This window comes from Panthera tigris, chromosome B1 (assembly GCF_018350195.1).
Source record: "Panthera tigris isolate Pti1 chromosome B1, P.tigris_Pti1_mat1.1, whole genome shotgun sequence".
Lineage (NCBI taxonomy): Eukaryota > Metazoa > Chordata > Mammalia > Carnivora > Felidae > Panthera > Panthera tigris.
Window position 1 is genome coordinate 199,803,218 of NC_056663.1, and position 19,210 is coordinate 199,822,427.

At 54.3% G+C, this 19,210-nt stretch overlaps 1 protein-coding gene across 20 annotated transcripts in view; it reads left to right on the forward strand.

The window, feature by feature from the left end:
- Positions 1-16,955, forward strand: part of KIAA0232 (KIAA0232 ortholog) — an 84,069-nt gene extending 67,114 nt beyond the window's left edge. For 13 of the 20 annotated variants that reach the window (XM_042984991.1, XM_042984990.1, XM_042984993.1 and 10 more), the window contains 5 exons: positions 68-3,374; positions 5,049-5,120; positions 9,565-9,673; positions 14,464-14,561; positions 16,527-16,955. In XM_042984991.1, coding sequence (XP_042840925.1) covers positions 68-3,374; positions 5,049-5,120; positions 9,565-9,673; positions 14,464-14,561; positions 16,527-16,706 — 3,766 coding nt within the window. In that variant the 3' untranslated portion in view covers positions 16,707-16,955. The other 7 variants (XM_042984992.1, XM_042984995.1, XR_006217101.1 and 4 more) reach the window with 6 other exon arrangements.
- Positions 16,956-19,210: the final 2,255 nt, after the last annotated feature.

The following is a 19,210-nucleotide window of genomic DNA, read 5'->3' on the forward strand; positions in this document are numbered from 1 at the left end:
AAAACGGGAGGCGATGTCGCCTGCTGTGTCTGAGTGCCCGCCTTGAAGCCTTCCCTCTGTGTTTCAGGTACTACGAAGCGTTCCCACCGCTGTCCGAGAAGCCGGTCTGCCTGCAGGAGATCATGACCGTGTGGAACAGGTCTAAAGTCTGTTCTTACTCCAGCTCTTCGTCGTCGTCCACGGCGCCCCCCGCCAGCACAGACACGTCCTCCCCCAAAGACTGCAACAGCGAAGGCGAAGCGAGCAAGGAGAGAAGCCGCGAGGCGGGCACCACTGCACACGAGAGAGCCCAGAGCAAGAGCAGAAGCGAGAAGGAGGACCGGTTCGGGCACGGCGCCACGGAAGAGAAGCCCGCCCTGTACAAAAAGCAGGTCCGACACAAACCTGAGGGACGGATTCGCCCTCGCTCGTGGTCCTCCGGCTCGAGTGAAGCGGGCTCAAGTTCGAGCGGTCCTCGGGGAGAACTAAAAGCCTCCGTGAAGTGCGTGAAAGTCCGACACAAGACGCGAGAAGTTCGGAACAAGAAAGGGCGGAACGGGCCGGGCAGGCTGTCGCTGAAGCCCGGCGACAAGGCCGAGCGGGCCGTCCACGCCGCCGGCAGCAGCAGCAGCGGCAGCGGCGGCGGCGGCGGCGGCGGCGGCTCCGTCAAGCCGCTGTGCCGGCGCGGGAAGAGGCCCCTGAAGGACCCGGGGAGGAGAGACCCCGGGAGCGCCGAAGGAAGAGACCTGTCCCTGGAGAGCAGAAACGACAGGGAGTACAAGGAGGAGCCGCTGTGGTACACGGAGCCGATTGCCGAGTATTTCGTTCCTCTGAGCAGGAAAAGCAAACTAGAGACCACCTACCGAAACAGACCGGATGCGAGCGACCTGCCGTCGGAGGCGGCGGACGAGTTGTCAGAGTCCGTGCGCGGTCTTTGTATCAGCAACAATAATATGCATAAAACATACCTCGCAGCAGGTACTTTCATCGATGGTCATTTTGTAGAAATGCCTGCGGTCATCAATGAGGATGTTGACCTCACTGGGACCTCGTTCTGTCCTCTCCCGGAGGACAACAAATATCTGGATGGTATTCATCTGTCAGAATTAACACACTTCTATGAAGTGGACATTGATCAATCCATGTTGGATCCTGGTGCCTCAGAAACCACGCAAGGAGAAAGTCGGATTTTGAATATGATTCGACAAAAAAGCAAAGAGAAAACCGATTTTGAGGCAGAATGTTGCATAGTGTTAGATGGAATGGAGTTGCAAGGGGAACGTGCAATATGGACAGATTCTACCAGCTCCGTGGGCGCCGAGGGCTTATTCCTGCAAGACCTCGGCAATCTGGCTCAGTTCTGGGAGTGCTGTTCATCCAGCTCGGGCGATGCCGACGGGGAGAGTTTTGGGGGGGATTCTCCAATCAGACTCTCCCCGATCTTGGACAGCACGGCGCTCAATCCACATTTGCTTGCTGGCAATCAGGAGCTCTTTTCAGATATTAATGAAGGATCTGGTATAAACTCTTGTTTTTCAGTGTTTGAAGTGCAATGCAGTAATTCTGTTTTACCGTTTTCTTTTGAAACACTCAACTTGGGGAATGAAAATACAGATTCTAGTGCTAATATGCTTGGGAAAACACAGTCTAGATTGCTAATATGGACCAAAAATAGTGCCTTTGAAGAAAACGAACACTGTTCTAATCTCTCAACAAGAACTTGTAGCCCATGGTCCCATTCGGAAGAGACGCGTTCAGACAACGAGACGTTAAATATTCAGTTTGAAGAGTCCACGCAGTTTAACGCAGAAGATATGAATTATGTGGTTCCTAGAGTCTCGTCAAATTATGTAGATGAAGAACTTCTAGATTTCTTGCAAGACGAAACTTGCCAGCAAAACAGTAGAACGTTGGGAGAAATTCCCACCTTAGTCTTCAAACAAACATCGAAGCTAGAATCTGTCTGCGGTATTCAGCTAGAACAAAAAACGGAACCCAAAACCTTGGAAACTGCGCGAGGGTGTGGCGAGAGCGGTCCACGTGGAGGCGGTTACAGCTCAGGGGTCATTAAAGACATTTGGACAAAGATGGCAGACGGGGGTTCTGTCGCTGCGGCGGACGTAGAGCGAACGGACGAGGAGTTGTTCCCGACCGACGTCACCAACTGCTGCTGCTGCCGGGACGCCGAGGCCGAGGCCGAGACCCTCCGGGAGCCCAGCAAGGCCGTGCAGAGGTCGGAGTACCGTCTGTGGGAGGGCCAGAAGGAGAGCCCGGACAAGAGAGCTTTTGTGTCCGGGGAGCTGTCGAAGGTGGACGGTGGCGACTACACTACGCCCTCGAAACCTTGGGACGCGGCCCAGGACAAAGAGAACACTTTCATTCTCGGAGGAGTTTACGGAGAACTCAAGACCTTCAGCAGTGACGGGGAGTGGGCGGTCGTCCCGCCCGGTCCCACGAAGGGAAGCCTGCTGCAGTGTGCGGCTTCTGACGTGGTGACCATAGCAGGTACGGATGTCTTCATGACCCCGGGAAACAGTTTCGCTCCCGGTCACAGGCAGTTGTGGAAACCCTTCGTGTCGTTTGAGCAGAACGATTCGCCGAGGAGTGGGGAAAATGGATTAAATAAGGGATTTTCTTTTATCTTCCATGAAGACTTACTAGGAGCTTGTGGTAACTTTCAGGTTGAGGATCCTGGGCTTGAATATTCCTTCTCTTCCTTTGACTTAAGCAATCCGTTCTCACAAGTTCTTCACGTGGAGTGTTCATTCGAACCCGAAGGGATTGCCTCTTTCAGCCCGAGTTTTAAACCGAAATCCATCCTGTGCTCTGATTCGGACGGCGAAGTGTTTCACCCCAGGATATGTGGCGTCGACAGAACACAGTACAGGGCTATTCGGATCTCTCCGAGGACTCACTTCCGCCCCATTTCTGCATCTGAGCTGTCCCCGGGAGGAGGAAGTGAGTCGGAATTTGAATCTGAGAAAGAGGAAGCAAATCTGCCCATTCCTTCTCAAGCCGATGCGTTTGAAGATCCACAGGCAGATCTCCAGCCACTGGAAGAAGATGCGGAGAAAGAAGGCCATTACTATGGAAAATCAGAGCTCGAGTCTGGAAAATTCCTTCCCAGGTTAAAAAAGTCTGGCATGGAAAAGAGCGCTCAGACATCACTGGATTCTCAGGAGGAATCAGCCGGGATTCTGCCAGCGGGGAAGCGGAATCAGTGTTTGGAGTGTAGCATGAATGAATCTCCGGAAATTGCTTTAGAAAGCTCAGAAGCAAATTGTAAAATAATGGCACAATGCGAGGAAGAAATTAATAATTTTTGCAGTTGCAAAGCAGGTTGTCAGTTTCCTGCTTATGAAGATAATCCAGTTTCTTCGGGACAGCTGGAAGAGGTAGGTGTGTGCGTGTGTTGGTACGTGGTGAAAGCTGTGGCTCGGACTTAAATGTAAGGACAGCCGTATCGGGCAGTGAAGGATAGGGTTCAGTTATTGGGAAATCAGCTTAAATGTCTTAAAACTTATGTTCTCATGACTTTACATAAGGACTTAAAGTGGATTTGATGTTTATAAATTTGAGCCAGACAGGAGACGTCTTCTGCAGAGGAAAGACATTTTTAAATCACAGGATAGGAGCTTCTCGAGTGTTGTCTTGATCTGCACGTACCGTGCGTCAGGCAGAACCTCATCCTCAAGCGTTCCAGACTGGGAAGGTGACGGATCGGGAGTGGCTCCGAACTCTGCAGAAGGCCCTTTGCTCTTTGGAAGCCGAAGCGGACGGTTTCTTTAAGTAGCGAGCGAGCGAGCCCACCCGAGGGCCTCCGAGAGGCTGATCAGTTTGAAACTTAGTTTCACATGTAAAATAAACCACATCTATGTCGAGTGCTCTCGCGTGGATTGTGGTATGCGTGAAAACTAGCCCACGGTCCAGATGTGGCAGAAGGGCTTCTGCAGAACTACGATGACGTTCCTCGCTTTGTACCAAGTATATATACTCCTCGAGCTGTGTGGATTGCGTGTTGAGTCTGTCAGACGAGGTTCATTAGTAGTAGTCGTTTTGTGAATGGGAGTCACGATCCCCTTTGTTCCTGAGAAGTGGTTCGAGGTTAAATTGAGTGCGCTAGAAATCACACTTGAGGTAATAACCTGTTTCACAAAAAGCACAGTGATCTGCCTGTTTCCCAACCGTTATTTGGCCGTGCCTGGCCTTTTTCCAGGAGCAGCTTATTAAAAAGATAGTTGGAGGTGTTTACAAGTCCTGCCGCGAGTGGCCAGAGAGCCACTAGATGTCCTACCTGCCATCTGTCCCCGTGCCCGCTCCACCCACCTCTCCTATGTCGAAATCCTACCTGTACCCCCTGTACCAAGAGGCTCTCCAGACCCCACCGCCTTTTGACCCGCTCCCTGATTCCTTCCCTCTCTCCTTCTCCACCCCCACCAGCATCGGAAGTAATTTCTCCCTTCTCTTACTTCTCATGCACCCTGTGCCTCTTTTTCTACTGCATTTTCCTTTTTTTTTTTTTTTCTTTTTTTTTTTTAATGCTTGCTTATTTTTGAGAGAGAGACAGAGAGAGTGTGAGCAGGGGAGGGGCAGAGCAAGAGAAGACACAGAATCGGAAGCAGGCTCCAGGCTCTGGGCCGTCAACACGGAGCCCAGCGCGGGGCTCGAACTCCCGAGCCACGAGATCGTGACCTGACCCCGAGTTGGACAGTTAACCGACTGAGCCACCCAGGCGCCCCACATTTCCCATTTTTCGTGAGTCATGTATGTACTTTTTCTTGTTAGGTTATAAGCTCCTTACGGATATAGATTCTGCCTTCCTCCCTTGCGGAGTCAGTGCCTAGGTGGGACGCGGGTGCTCGTGATGGGAGGAAGCCCCACAGAGAGTCACTGCTCTGGTTAGCTTGCCCAGAGACCTGTAGGTGTGAACTGAATCCCATTGAAACGTTGAAATCCGAGCTGCTAAGAAAGAAAACCAATAACGTTGTCAGCCTTTATCTGTCTGTTTATTGCCCCGCTTTTTATCCTCGAATTTTCCTTTATGTACTTTGTATTTCACCTGGTTCCAGATTGGGAAGAAAGAAAAAGAGGGAAGAAGCGAGATTCTACATCATACCACTGCCATATTCCTTCGCTTTCTAGTATGTTGATGGATTTACGTGTTATCAGCATTCTGGGTTGTCTTGGAAGGCCTCTAGCCAAGTCCTCAGAGGGCCTTGCGGGGTTGTCTGCTGGTCTCCCTGTAGCCGCGGCTCTCGGCCCGGCCTCTGGGCGGAGGTGCTGGGGTGTAGAGCGGGGTCAGAGCTCCCGTCATAGATTGATCTGAGGTATGGGGAGGTTGGGAGAGGGTCTGACAGGACAGCACGGGGCCAGGCTTGGAGCAGAGTGTATACCTTTCCACCGTCACACTGCCTGGTCAGTCTAGGGGAGTCCCTACGAGGGTCGTCTTCCCCCCTTTCCCGAGAGGGGGCAGTCTGGGAGCCCCGTTGTAAAGGTCACTGTTCAAAGGCCACCTTTTCAGAGCGGGTGGACTAACGTGTAGGAATTCTAGGGGTACCTGGCTTGTTCAAGTGGCAAAGTATTGACTTTTGATCTCAGGGTGGTGATGGTGAGTTCAAGCCCCTTGGGTTGGGTGCAGAGTTTCCTTGGAAATGACAAAATAAAACAAAAAACTTAAAATGTAGAAATTCTGATAGCATTGGTGCCCAGGAGCGTGGATTCTTTTCAAAAGTTCAGTTCAGTCAATTTCAGCAAACATGTTTTGAATACCTGTTACCTGCTTATCGCTGAGGTAGGTGTCCTGGATGAACAGGACATCATCCTTGCCCTTGAAGAATTCAGTCTTGTTACGAAGACCAGTTTGTAAGCAGATTATTTTAATTGAAATAGGCACTTTAGTCATAGGGCTCAAACTCCGAAGGTACAGGAGGGTGGATACACACAGTGAACAGGTCCCTCCCCAGCAGCCATGAGCATGTGTTCTGGTACGTCCTTCCAGGATATTTAGGCACGTAGAAGCAAAGACACATTCGCACAGATTTTTTCTTTCTTTTTTTCTTTTCACAGAAATGGCATTTTACTATAATCGCCTTTCCTTTTCGGTTCCAGTGTGTGGACAGATGTGCTGTGATTTGCGTAGCCGGTTCCTTATCTTTTAGGGCATTTGGGCGAAAGTAATCGTAGGTCACACGGTGGGTGGTGTGGCGGAGGTGAGCACAGGATGCCGTGGGAGCCCAGAGCAGAGCCCTCCCGGCAGCGAGGGTCCCCGGGCAGAAGGGAAAGGAGCAGGGCGCTCGGGGCAGAACGGACAGCGCGAGCAAAGGCGAAAAGGCTTGGAGTTTCTCGCGTGCGTAGAGCACCTGCCAGCAGTGAGTTCGTGGCTTCTCAAGTACAGAACGGAGGTGAGGAGCAGCGGAGCGTGCCTTGGGTGTCCGTTTGTGCCTAAGTTTGTGGCGCAAATGTTCTCCTTGTTGTTTACTCGGTCGCCAACTTGGTGCCGTGCTCTTTGCAGCGCGGAGAAACAGCAGAGGGTCGAGCCGTCTCCAGGAGTTTGTGGTCCGGCCAGGAGAGGACGCCTGGCGGTCAGAGGCTCTGATGAACGGGTTGGGGGGGGGGGGGGGCGGGGGAGACCGTCCTTGGCCCTTGGGGCATGGCACCCGGCCCACCTGTGCCCCTGACCCCAGTGTCCGGGACAGGGCCTGAGTGGTTCCTGCTGCCTGCCACTTGCTGTCAGTAAAGGAGAACCCGTCCTCTGTGCACACTCTGCGTCCCTCCGTTTAGATTCGCTTTCCTTTCCTCTCGTGACCCGGATACCTGAGGGCTGACTGTGGCTGGGGGGCACTTTTCAGTACCCCTCCCGGAGTAGCCTCAGAACCACCAGTCACCTTTGTTCTCCCAGACCCAGGAGCTCAGTGAGAGTTCTGGGTGGGGCCTCTACCCAGCTTCCGCCTCCTAAAGAGTGGAATTTGAGTGTCCCATCTGGTGCCAGAAACGTTTCTGGTCAGGCTTTCTGGCCCAAATACATGTGTTCTCTGTTTTTGCACTGTTTCGTTCATTCATTGAATGAGTGAGCCCACTCTGTCCAGGCGCCGGGCTGGGTGCTGGGGACACGCACGGAGCCCTGCCCTTGCCGGTGACATTCACCGACAGCATGTGACTGATTATAGTGTTCACTGGTGTGCCTGCGCCAGGGAGAGGGCACGTCGGGGTGCCCGGAGGACTTGCCAAGAAGTAGGTGCTCGGGGCCGGCTCTCGGCCAAGGTGTGATTTGAAGACAGGCTTGCAGATGAGAAGCCGTCTGGGGGAGAGGCAGAGCGGAGCTAAGGCACAGGTGCCCGGCCCGGCCCAGCTGTGTTCTCGCTTACTTTCCCTTCGTCCGTTCTCCGCCAACCAGAAGTTGAATCCGTGCATACGGTGGACGTTATTTATGCAAAGCATGGTCGTCTTTGCTGACCAACCCAGAAGCTGTAGACAGCGGAGTGCAAAGAGGTCGTAAGATAGCGCAGGTTCATCGGATGTGTGTTCGCTGTAGCATGTGGAACAGCACAAAGAAGCCTGTGCCTTCGATCGACATTCAGGGGAGGAGGCAGAAAACACCCTAAAAGCATAGCAGAAACTGGGGTGACTTTAACAGTGGTTTCAGCCTGAGAGGGGGGTGGGGTGGGGAGGCAGAGGATGGCACACCAGATGATCAGGGACCTGCATGCAGGTGGCGCCTTTTCTTCAGGCCAGCAGGCATCGAGTGTCCGCTTTGAGTGTGCCTTGTGCCCGGAGGTGCCCGTAAGAAGCTCACTGCCTGTCCTGCTCCAGTCTAGTGCAGCCTCCCCTCCATTCATGCCGGCCCCTCCGGCTTGCTCTCCAGCCGCCTCCCACCGTCCGCAATGAGTTCTTTCTCCCTTTCTTAACCTGGCCCCCACCCCTGCGGTCTCGAGACAGGGTTTCACGGTGAGCCATACAGCTGCCCTTGTGCGAATCAACACCGATCCCTCCACAGCTGCCTGGGACGTTTTCTTTTGCAGGTAGGAACTTGTTGCCTCCAAATCTGTCTGCTTTCAGTGGTGCTCTGGGGGTGAGGGCGACTGTGTCGCTCCCAGGTAGCACTGAGCTGCCATCTGGCATAGGGTAGGTGTGCCTTGGAGCGAAGGCAAGGCCCTTCCAGAAAGATCTTAGGGTTCTGTGAATTAATGTGCTGGATACAGTTAATTACCTTGAACGCTGTAGACCTTGGCTGTTGCTGGCTTCATGTGCGTGAGGCTGCCCCTGTGAGTTCTGCCTAGTAAGTAGTCGTACTGACCGCTAGCGTTGGAGTAAGCTGGGGGAGAACTTAGTGAAGGTTCGCTGGCCTCGCTGGGTTCTTCAGTTTCTCATTTAAGAGTGTTTCCGCGAGGTTAAGCGAAAAATGAGACTTGGCGGTGTTTCCCGTTAGTTAAATAATAAAAAATCCATTATTGAATCAAAAAGTCTTAGACCCATAAAACAACTTACGTGTAAGAGAGTAACAGAATCCTGTCAGGATTGATGGTCATTGGTTGCTAAAATAGCTCAGGTTTCAACCTTGAACACATAACAATAACAAAACGTTCTCTAAAACACTAAAGACGCGTGCAGTATTCACAGTCCTTTATTTGGATTTAGTTTCACCGTCCTCTGGTCTCAGCAAAGCAGATGCTTGAGTTACAAAGACGTTTAGGCTGGTAACTCTGCCTGTACCGTTTCTTTCTGTCCCGCATTGTCTTCGACTCCCTCCTGCCCGTGCACGTGAGGAGGAGGGTCCTCCCTTTTCTCCAGAGCACTGCACACCAGTGGAGACTTGGGACCGCCCTGTTACTTCTCTGCATTTCCAAAATAGAGAAATTTGCCTTACCTGGGGATGTTTATGGGGAATATTCTGCCTCGTAAGAGTTTTTGTTGTGTCTCTAAAAAGATTTTCATTCCACTTCCAATATAAATGCTTCTTAAGAAAAACTTCTTTTATGTGCTACGAACGCTTTGGCTTTTCAAATTCACCTTGTTGGGGCGCTTGGGTTCAAGACCCACAATGGGTGTAGAGATTACTTAAAAATAGAATCTTTAAATAAAATCACCTTGTCTAGAATAGTATTAAAAACACAAAAACAAATAATTGTCAGTTTGGGGTGTCTGGGTGGCTCAAGTCGTTTAAGCGTCCAACTCTTGATCTCAGCTCAGGTCTCGATCTCAGGGTCGTGAGTTCAGGCTCCACATTGTGCTCTGTGCTGGGCATGAAGCCTACTTTAAATTTTTTTTTTTTTTTAACATTTATTTATTTTTGAGAGAGAGAGACAGAGACAGAGCATGAACGGGGGAGGGTCAGAGAGAGGGAGACACAGAATCTGAAACAGGCTCCAGGCTCTGAGCTGTCAGCCCACAGCCCGACGTGGGGCTCGAACTCATGGAGCGAGAGATCATGACCTGAGCTGAAGTCAGACGCATGAAGGCTACTTCAAAAAAAAAAATAGTCATCATTTAAAAATCCTGGATTTGTAGTTCATAGTTAATAATGCTTGAATTTTCTCTTTTATCCTGAAAGCTTGTAAACTTTTTTCTGTGTTCGTTTAACCTCAACAGTTTCCTGTATTGAACACTGATGTTCAAGGAATGAATAGAAGTCAGGAAAAACAGACTTGGTGGGAAAAAGCCTTGTACTCTCCTCTTTTTCCTGCGTCAGAGTGTGAAGGTAGGTCATTGATTCTTTCGTTCAGATTTCTAATTCGTTACGAGCAATTCTTCCACTATGAGTATCAGTCCAGAAAACATTTACCAAGAGGCTTTCGTGTAGCCAGCGTTTGTGAGACACTGGAGACACAGAGATGAGAACTACATCCTGCCCTTAGCTTGATGTGGGGAAAGGCATTCGGATACCTAAAAGCAGGACCGACCTTTGACCGCATCTGGGCAGGATCCCAGTGAATCGTGGGGCAGAAATCATCAGCTATGGGGGGGATCTTCAGGAAGACGCCCAGATGGGGAAGCCGGGCAAGGGCAGAGCCCGTGAAAGAGAACAGCCTATACTGGGGCAAGAGGATCTCTGGCAGGTGGAGGGAACAGGGACCCATCGGGCCCAGCTGGGTTGTAAGCTGAGGCTGGAGAGGCAGACAGGGAAGGAGCCCATCGGGAGGTTTGGGAGCTCTGCCGAATTAGGTCAAGTTTAACCTGCAGGAAGGGAAGGTTGTTTAAAAGATTGCGAATTGGAGGGTATCTCGGCAGAGGTGTGTTTTATTATTTAAAAAAAATTTTTTTTGATTTATTAATTTTGAGGGAGTGGGGGAGGGACGCAGAGAAAGAGAGACCCAAGCAGGCTCCGCACCGTCAGCACGGAGCCCGATGCACAGCTTGAACTCACGAAACCGTGAGATCATGGCCTGAGCCGAAACCGAGAGTCTGCCACTTAACCGAGTGAGTCCCCCAGGTGCCCCCAGGCACCTTTGTGTTCTACAACAATTCTATCAGCAGAGCGGAGAGGGAATTGAGGAGCAGTTGAAAAGCCGAAGGTACCGACTGGGGCGCTAGGCTCCTGCAGGGGTCCGCGAGTGACGGGGTCCGTGCCTGGCCTCGGGCGCTGCTGGGGGAGTAGATGCGGGAGCGGCGAGGAGAGGTTTCGGAGAGGAGGCCGGGGCTCGCTGAAGTGAGTCTGTGAGGGCTGAGTAGCAGGGTGGGGCCGGAGGGGGCTGGCGGTGGGGGACATGGGGCAGCAGCACATTTGGTCTGTGGGCCTCTCGGGTGAGCATGCCCGGAAGCTGTAGAAAGCCCTGACCTGAAGTCCGGGGCGAGGTGAGGACTGTGAAGGCCAGGGGCTCGCTCCAGGGGGTGGGCGAGGCAGACTCCGGGCCCCTGTGTCGGGGGCCCCTGTCGGCTGCAGCGTCTGGTCTCCCCTGTTAGAGCTGGAAGGAGCACGCGCACCGTCTGTTAGCATTTATACGTCCGCGGGTCTGTCACGTCTCCGGTTGTTTTGTAACGAACGCGGAGCCAGCGACACCCCTCACTGGCCACCAGGCCTCGCGCACTCCGGCGCTCGGAACGCCTACGCTGGCCTCCCTTTGCAGCTCGGCCTCTCCGCCCGGGCGGGAGGCGGGGTGGTTGCTTCTCTCTATTCTGTGAGCCCCAGATCGCCTCCCCCGAAGCTCGCCTCCCTCCTTGCCAGAGGCTCGCTGGGTCCCAAAGTGTCGGGCGAGGGCTTCAGCTTCAGCAGCCTTGTTTACCTAACCGCATTTATTAAAGGCCTGTTGCCTTAGCATCAGCTAACATCTGGGTCCCCTTTTATTATTTACCAGGTGCTCTCGATCTTTTCTGTACGTAGGCCCCACAATAGCCTTGTGAGATGTCAGCCGAAGTTTTCAGATGAGGAAGCTCTAAGATTCAGGTTTGGTACTTTGTCCGAATCATGCATATTAGCCATCGAGCTCAGGCTTGCGTCCAGGCTGTCTTCCTGTGGTCCAGAGGCTTCGTTCTCTGTAGTAGCTGTCTGTACTCGGTGCCCAGGGGGGCGCCGGGGTGATGGGAGCACAAATCTGGCCTTGGCGTATGTCCATCGTGCTGCACTGGGTGAGTGTTAAGTCAGAGACGAGTTAACGGGAATACAGGTAAGGGAGGCTGAGTGCCCAGAGTAGGGCAGCGAGAGGACCACCCAGAAAGTGCCAGAGGGAGAGAGGGATGTGGCAGGGCCAGGGGTCTAGGAAGACCAATCCCTGTGGGAGGTTAGCGTGATTTTCAGACACTGAGTTCGTGCTTTTGTTAGTGTGTCAAGGGCCGTCTGCACAGCCTTAGTCTAGTTTCGTGTGTTAGTAAGAAGTCCGTCCCGACTCTCAGCTGTGGGTCCTTGGCGACCAGTACAGTCCCAGGTAGGTGCCGTAAGCGATGGTCAGTGCGTGACGCTTTTTTAATTGTGAGGTGGCAAATACAGAAATTCTCAGTGGATGAGGAACGTTCACCAGGCTTTTGAACGACCTTCCACTCACAACTGCATTAAATCCCTGCACAGTTGCCTTGTGCTGATGGTGGCGCCACAGCCGCCTTCTGTCGGCCTGTGGGGGTGGGGGCGGGGGCGGGGGTGTGCGGTCTCAGGAGCGGGTCAGCCAGAAAACCAGGCAGCCTCCGCCTTCCCCTCTGCCCCTGAAGCTTCCAGCATGGCTGATGATTGATAACGAGCGTGTGCTGCTCTAAGGGGCTGACCTGGAAGCTTTCGGCCTCGCTGGGAAGCAGCGGGGGCCGTGCCCTTTGACAGTAGGGCAGCACCATGTGCCCTGCGGTGGGGGCGCCCGTCTGGCCTGGAGGCCCACGCCCCGCACCCTGCCTCCTGCCGGCCTTGCCGTGCATTCGCACGCGCGGCCACGCGGCAAGCATGTCTTACGTGCCCTCGTGCCGGGCACTGGGAACGCAGAGGCAGACGGCCCTCCTTCCTGCTCTCCTGATTGCGGGGATGTGTGTGCAGGGACCGGAGAGGGCAGGGACACGAGCCGTGTGCCGGTTGGGGCTACCGGCGGGGAGAGGTGCCCCGTGAGAAGCCCTGGCTGGTGCGGGAGCTGGATGCATTCGGCATAGCCTGGGGGGCCCGGCCAAGGGGGAACCGTGTGAGGGTGCGGTGGGGGACGGGGTCAGCCAGAAGCAAGGAGCCGGAGCAGCAGGGCCCTGTACACTCTGCCCTGACAGGTCTTCCCGGATGGGGGTCTCTAGAGCTCTCCCGCACTGGAGTTGAGATGTTTGGAAGGCTCATTGTAAGTGTGGGTATTATTTAGTCTTAACAGAGAAGGTCGTGCGGGGACCCCGTGGAGACAAAACGGGGCTGGACTCCAGTGCTTCCATTGCCAGACCTTTGGGCTGTGACCAGGCCTTCTGTGTCTCCATCGTTTGCACAAGGAGGCTGCAGATCGTGCCTCCCTGAGGGGATACTTAAGAGGAGCGGCGCGCATGGCCTGGGACTGGTGCGTGGTCCTGGCCTAGAACGTGGGGACCGTCCACGTGAGGATCGTGAGGAACGTCGTCCGCACTCAGCACAGACTCCTTTTGGACGTACAGAATTCCTAAAGCAGGACGGGAAGGATCGCGGTGGGGTTGGGTGCAGCTGTCTGGGCGCGTCTCCTAGTCCAGGAACTAGTCACCTTCCCTCATACGCTCGCTCACCTGGTTCACGTGGTAACGAACTGGGTGGGGCGTGGGGACTGCGAGAACTTGGTCAGGTGACTGCCCAGAAGGGATGAGTAAGCCGGGGTCTGGGTTCATAGCAGCGGTAGAAGGGGTCACTGAGTGCCGGGGCCACATTTGGGGCTGCACACGCGTCGTCTCTTTACCTTGCACAGCACCGCGTGAGGGCGAGGGGGGACCCCGTGTCAGAGATGCGGGAGCTGGGGCTCAAAAGAGGGACAGTGATCTGCCGTGTTCCGTCACAGGTGTGTGGCAGAACGGGAGATCCGCTGTGATGTCCGTCTAGTCCCAGAGCCCGAGCTGGTAATTTCGAGGTCCTGAGACAGAGAGAGCTAGAGGTCATGGGGAGCGTGGTGAGGCCGGTGCAGCCTCGGTGAAAGGCCGTCCCTTGGGCACAGCGGTCCTGGGGCGCCGACCCTGTCGTCCCTGGTCTCACGCACGGGGAGCGCGCCATCCCTTTGAACGCCCCGTAGCTGGACCGCAGGCGGCGGGAGACGGATGCTCGGTTGGGGGCATTAGGGGACTTGGACACAGGGATTCAGAGCCAGGGTCTGTGTCAGGCCGGCACTGTGTCTGTGCAGGGGTGCGGGGGCTGGTCTAGACGAAGACAGGAGGGCGTCAGAACCACCCGGGGGGGTTTGTCACAGCTGCTGCCTGGACCCTGGCCCAGCGCGCGGCTCAGTCGGGGTTTCACGTGGGGCCTGGGCAGACTCTGCTTAAAGCTCCAGCGTTGAGAAGCTTTGCGCTGGACGATTGCTGATTCCTTCTAATCGTAGCCTCCAGATCCTTGCCCTTCCCTGTTGTCCAGATACCGTAACGGTGTCCTTCAGCGTGGTGTGGACTCGGGGGGAGCAAACGAGGCTGCCGCTCTCTCTCGTCACTTCCTCCTGTCTGTCTGTTTGTCATGTGACCACGCACGATATATCGTCGGTGTCCCTTCCCGCTCCATACGCTCTTGAGAGCTTGGCCTTGTTCGTCTTCGTCCTGTGTTCCCAGGGCCTGTCACAGTACAGGTGCGAGTATTTGCTGAACGGGTGTCTCACGGTGGGATGACAGGCGTGTGTGTTATGCCAGCCTGTTTTTCAAAAACTCGGTAAACAGTTCATCAGAATTTCTAAACGGGCGTGGCGGTTTGCTCGTGCACACCTGGCTGGCCAGTGGTGACCGTGTCTGCTTTTAGTGACTACTCCAACTCGCCGAAGGGCTGGTAGGCCTAACTGATCTGACTTGTCAGCAAAAAATGACACAGGAATGTATGTTTCATAACCATGTCTTAATGAAATTTCCCCCCCTCTCCCTCTTTTCCCTTCTCCATTCAAAATGATTAAGAATGTTATACAAATGCCAAGGGAGAGAATGGTATAGAAGAGTGTCCAGATGGTAAAGACATGCCCAGTAACGAAGAGCGTCCATTAGATTTTAATAGGGTAAGTGGACTGTCCTCCTTACTAACTTACTAACGGCCACACACACCCCCCACCCCACCCCCCTCTCTGCCACTCGGGCTACAGCCTGAGAGCCCTGGGAGCTCCCGCCCGCCCGCCCACTGTCCCGGGTCACCCAGCTCTGTGGGTGTGACCTTCTTCCTCCCCGTGGCCCTCAGCCCACGTCTGCATCGCCTCCCTCCTCGTCTGCTTACCTCCAAGGCTTCCCACAGCCCCTCCCTCGCTCCCCCGGCCTGTCCTTCCCAGCGCCGCCCCGGGCATTTCTGCCCACCAGTTGGACCTGTCGCTCCCCAACAAGCCCTTGGGTGGGCACCACCACAGAGCCCTCGAGCTGGGCTCCGTGACCGGACTCCGCCTTCCTGTCCCCTCCACACGCCCGGTGCGGCGCTCTGGTCTCAGGCCCCGGCACCGGGCCGCGTCGGGTTTCTACGAGCTCCCGGCAGGCAGGCCGATGAACCGAAGGAAACGTGTCTGTCTTCTCCGTGTCAGCTCAGGTCCTGCGAGGACTTTCCCCCAAATCACCCACAGGCCTGTGGGCCTCCCCCCACCAGTCTGTCCCACCTCAGCGAATGGCGCCCTGCTGCACCCAAGCTCAGCCGCCGCTGTCCGGCCTCTGTCACCTGCACACGCCGTCCCGCCCCACCCGTCAGCTGTTGCACCTCTTTCCGCCTCGTCTCCCGTGCCCCGTCCGGGTCGGGTGTCCCCTCGCTGGCCCTCACGATGCCCGACCGGTGCCGCCACTGTGCTGTTCCGCACAGACTGGGGACCGCGTGTCTGGCCGCAAGTGCAGGCCTGAGCCGTAGCCTCTGCTGGGACTCTGCGACTCACGCTCCTAACCACGGTGACCTCTTGTCACTGCGCTCTGCCCTCGCGTGCCTCTGGCCTCGCACCCTCCCTTCTCCCTCCTTCCGCGCAGCTGTCTTTCTGCTTCCGCCTCAGGGGCCCAACCAGGGGTGGCGCTGCCCAACTGGAAATGGGGGTGTCATAAGTATGACCGGGGGGGCTGCTAGTTCCCGTGGCCCGGGGGAGGGGGTGCCGCTGGTTGCCGTGATGGGGCGAGCTGGTTGCTATGGGGGTGGGGACGTTGCTAATTAAGGTGACCCAGGGGGTGCTGCTGGTCGCTTGAAGCGGCCGGTGGGGGTGGCACGTTGCCGGCTACTGTGGGGGGAGGGAAGGAGGCCTTGGTAGTCGCCTCGGGGGTCGGGGACCATCGCTAGTTGCTGTGGAGGGAGGGTGCTGTTGCTGATCACTCTGCCTGAGTTGGGGGTGGGCACTGGTCGTTCCTGTGACTAGGGAAGGGCTGCCATTTGCATTTAGTGTCCTGGGGGACAGAGGTGCTGACCACCTGGTGTGGGGGGGGTGGGGGACAGTCCCACACGACGGGGTTTGTAGGACTGCAGGTCTGAGGCCAGGCTCCCGGACAACCTCTGGCTCTTACTCCTACGGGGCTCACTTTTCCACCTTCAGGTGAGGACTCTTTGGAAGAGCTCTTTCCCTGCCCACCTGTCTGGAGCGTGTGTGTGTGTGTCCTTTCTCCCCTTCCCCTTTGGCCACGTCGCCTGGTTTGCACCGCAGCGTGTGGTTGCGTTGGTTGGTCTGCTTGCTGGGGGCTCTCCCCATGTGGCAGGGAGACACGGCAGGGCGGGGGTCCCCGCGCCCAGCCTCGTCCCCACCCGTGGTCGACACTTAGACTGCTGTTTCCGGGCAGCCCTGACATACAGAACGTTTTGTCCCGGGGACCGAACATACCGAGTTAGGGTTCTGGACGCCTTACGGATCAGGAAGGAGAGGTGGTTTTGCTTTGAAGCAGCGAAACTTCATGGTGTGTGTAACTCTCCCGAGCAAACCATGGACTTGTTACTTGATCTCTGTGTCAAGAGTATTTCGCGTAGCCCTTGTGAAAAAAACCTGGCTTTTGATCTGTTGAAACTGTTCCTTTCATCGCAGGTGTCTTCTGTTTATGAAGCAAGGTGTGCAGGAGAGAGAAATGCCAGAGCAAAACCCAACGGCTTCCACAGAAAGATCTCCTCCAGCGCCAGCTCCGGCTCGGAAGGCTCCGGCTCGGACGGTGGGGGCGAGTGGGCGGACCCTGGCGAAGAGGAGCTCTTTTCTCGAACTCATCTCTAAACCTGCAGCGTAGTGCAAATTAATTTTTGAAAACGATCTGTGATGGCAAATTACCCTTTTGTGAGGCCTGTTAATCTAAAACAACAACTTAGGGTTCTTCTTCAATTAACTGATTCAGATCAGTAATTATCTTTCTCTTCTTGCTTATTTTAGAGTTGAGGACAGCTATCCTGTTGAACATTTTTTTTTTTTTTCCTCCAAGCTGTTAAATTCTTGGCTATTTGAAATAGACTAGATTGTGTTGTCAAATCCAGAATGGGTGTGCATGTGCTTGTCTAGGAGTAGCCCTGCGTTCCGCACCTTGACTGCAGCTACTGTCCTGCTGGCTGCAGCCCGGTCACTGTTACCTTAGCACCGCGGTGTCCACAACCACTTCCGCTCTCCAGAGACTTGAGCTTTGGGACCTTTAGGCTTTGTTCTCTAAGAACTGGGACATAGACACCTTCCCCTGCAATGGATCGGTGCCTTCCTGAAGGCAGGAGGGAAGCATGAGTGACTCATCCACGGTCTTCATTCAGTCAGATCTCATGTACATTTGAAGTAGGAACCGCAAGGGTGTGCTTTTAGAGACTTACACGATACTGTGTTTTCTATCTTAGGATTTTCCCCCTCGAGTATCATGGAAGATACTATGGTGTGTGATTTCTTGCTAGCTGAAGGAGCCAAGGCTTCGGGGTGTCGGGTAGCGTATGAGGCCCAGCAGGGTAAAGAGCGTACCCCCAGCCCGTTCTTACGTTGCAGTTACGTTTACGCCAAAACACCCCTTCCGGGTTGTTTGTGGTTTGGATCTTAGTTGCAAATTATGATTTGCTGGTGACCTCCATTGATTCGAAGCCTCCAGAACTCTAAATGATAAACGTTTGACGTGCAGTAAAGGCCACCTCGTCACCCCGAAGAAACCTCGGCTGCTGCAGCTAGCTCCTGTTGTGGCTGTGATTTTAGTAGAGCTTAGATCTCATTTTGTGTTTGAGAGAATGTTCTGGGCAAGTTCTCTGTGGTGGGTTGGGGGCGGGGGGAGTAACCGTTTCTCCCATACCTGTGCGATTGCTTCATGGGACTCGCTTTCCGCTCTCGTGGGGACCCAGGGGTCAGTCCGTCTCACACCAGTCCCGTCCACTCATGATGGCCACTTCCTCGCGCTTTCACGCCGCCGGGCAGCAGGTGAAGCTGGGAGGAGCGGTGTTTGTAAAACCAGATTGCGTTTCCTTTTAAACTAACTCCTTACGAAAAAGACAAAACAAAACAACCTAATTTGTAGCATCAGTTTAGCACGTCTGTATCGTCAGGAATGGCAGAAAAGCGTGACACAGACGAGACCGCGTCACCACTGCCCTTGGCAGGCAGCACGCGCGTGCGGTGACCGGCTGGGGGCGAAGTGGCCGAGGAATCCCTGATGTGCTTCGAGCACTGGGTGGTGTTGCCCTTCTCGTCGTTGATGACACGGGCGAGCGACCCCGAGGCTGTGGGGTCGTCCCGGTTGTGTGTGTCGTCGCTGTGAGAGACCTGATGGACGGTTGGCTCGGATCTCGCCACACGGCAGGGTTTGTTTTTATACAGCACATCTTTTGACACTTTAAAGTGGGTGTGTGTGCGTGTGTGTGCGTGTGCGCGCGCGTGTGTAAGGTTTACGTTGCTGTTATTTATTTACAGACTTTATAAGGTTTTATGTATTTTTCTTTCTTCCGGAGCTTCCTAAAAAGTGATTAGCATCTGCACTGAAATACAATTTAACAGCAAAGGCAAAAAAGAATTGGAAGTTGTAAATTCCTAAAATCACTACGGTGACGATCATTCTAGAAATCGTTGCTTAATGTAGCAGAGACCAAATAAATATATTTCAGACACAACCTTTAGCTCAGTTGATTTCGGACAGCTGCTTTTTATCCAGACAGGGCTCCAGGTGGCAAAGGTGCCGACTTCCCTTCGCACCGGTAGGAAGACCCTGCATCTTCCACGTGGGGGGGGCGGGGGGGGGGGATGGGGTTGGATTATAAGTGGGCAGGGGGATTAACAGATTATGTATTTATTTGTTTTCATAGCTAAGTGGCTGAAGCCTGGAGGCTTTCAGCAGCAGAGTTGAAAGTGTGGTTTTTAGTTTTGTGAATGGATGATCACAAAGAAAAAGCATTTTTTAAAAAGTTGGCACAACGCTGAAACGCACTGTGGTATATGAAGCGCGTTGCGTACCCGTAGCACTGAAGTACCCGTTTTCCATTCCTGGGCCGAGATTGTTTCCCGTGGTTGTATTGTTCTGATTTCACGTACACCAGAGTAACTGATTTTTTGTTTTCTTGTGGAGTTAACACCGAATAAAAAATTTGAAACACGCTTGGCTGTCTTCATTTATCACAGCGAACGGCCGCGGCCTGTCTCAGCTCCGTGCGGCGGGAGGTGGCAGGTGGCAAGTGGCCCGTTCACCTCGTGCAGAGGAAGCTGACTCAGCTCTTACGGGCCTCGCTCAGAGTGTTGGCCTGCTGCTTTGCTGCGGAGGGCGGGGGGTGGTC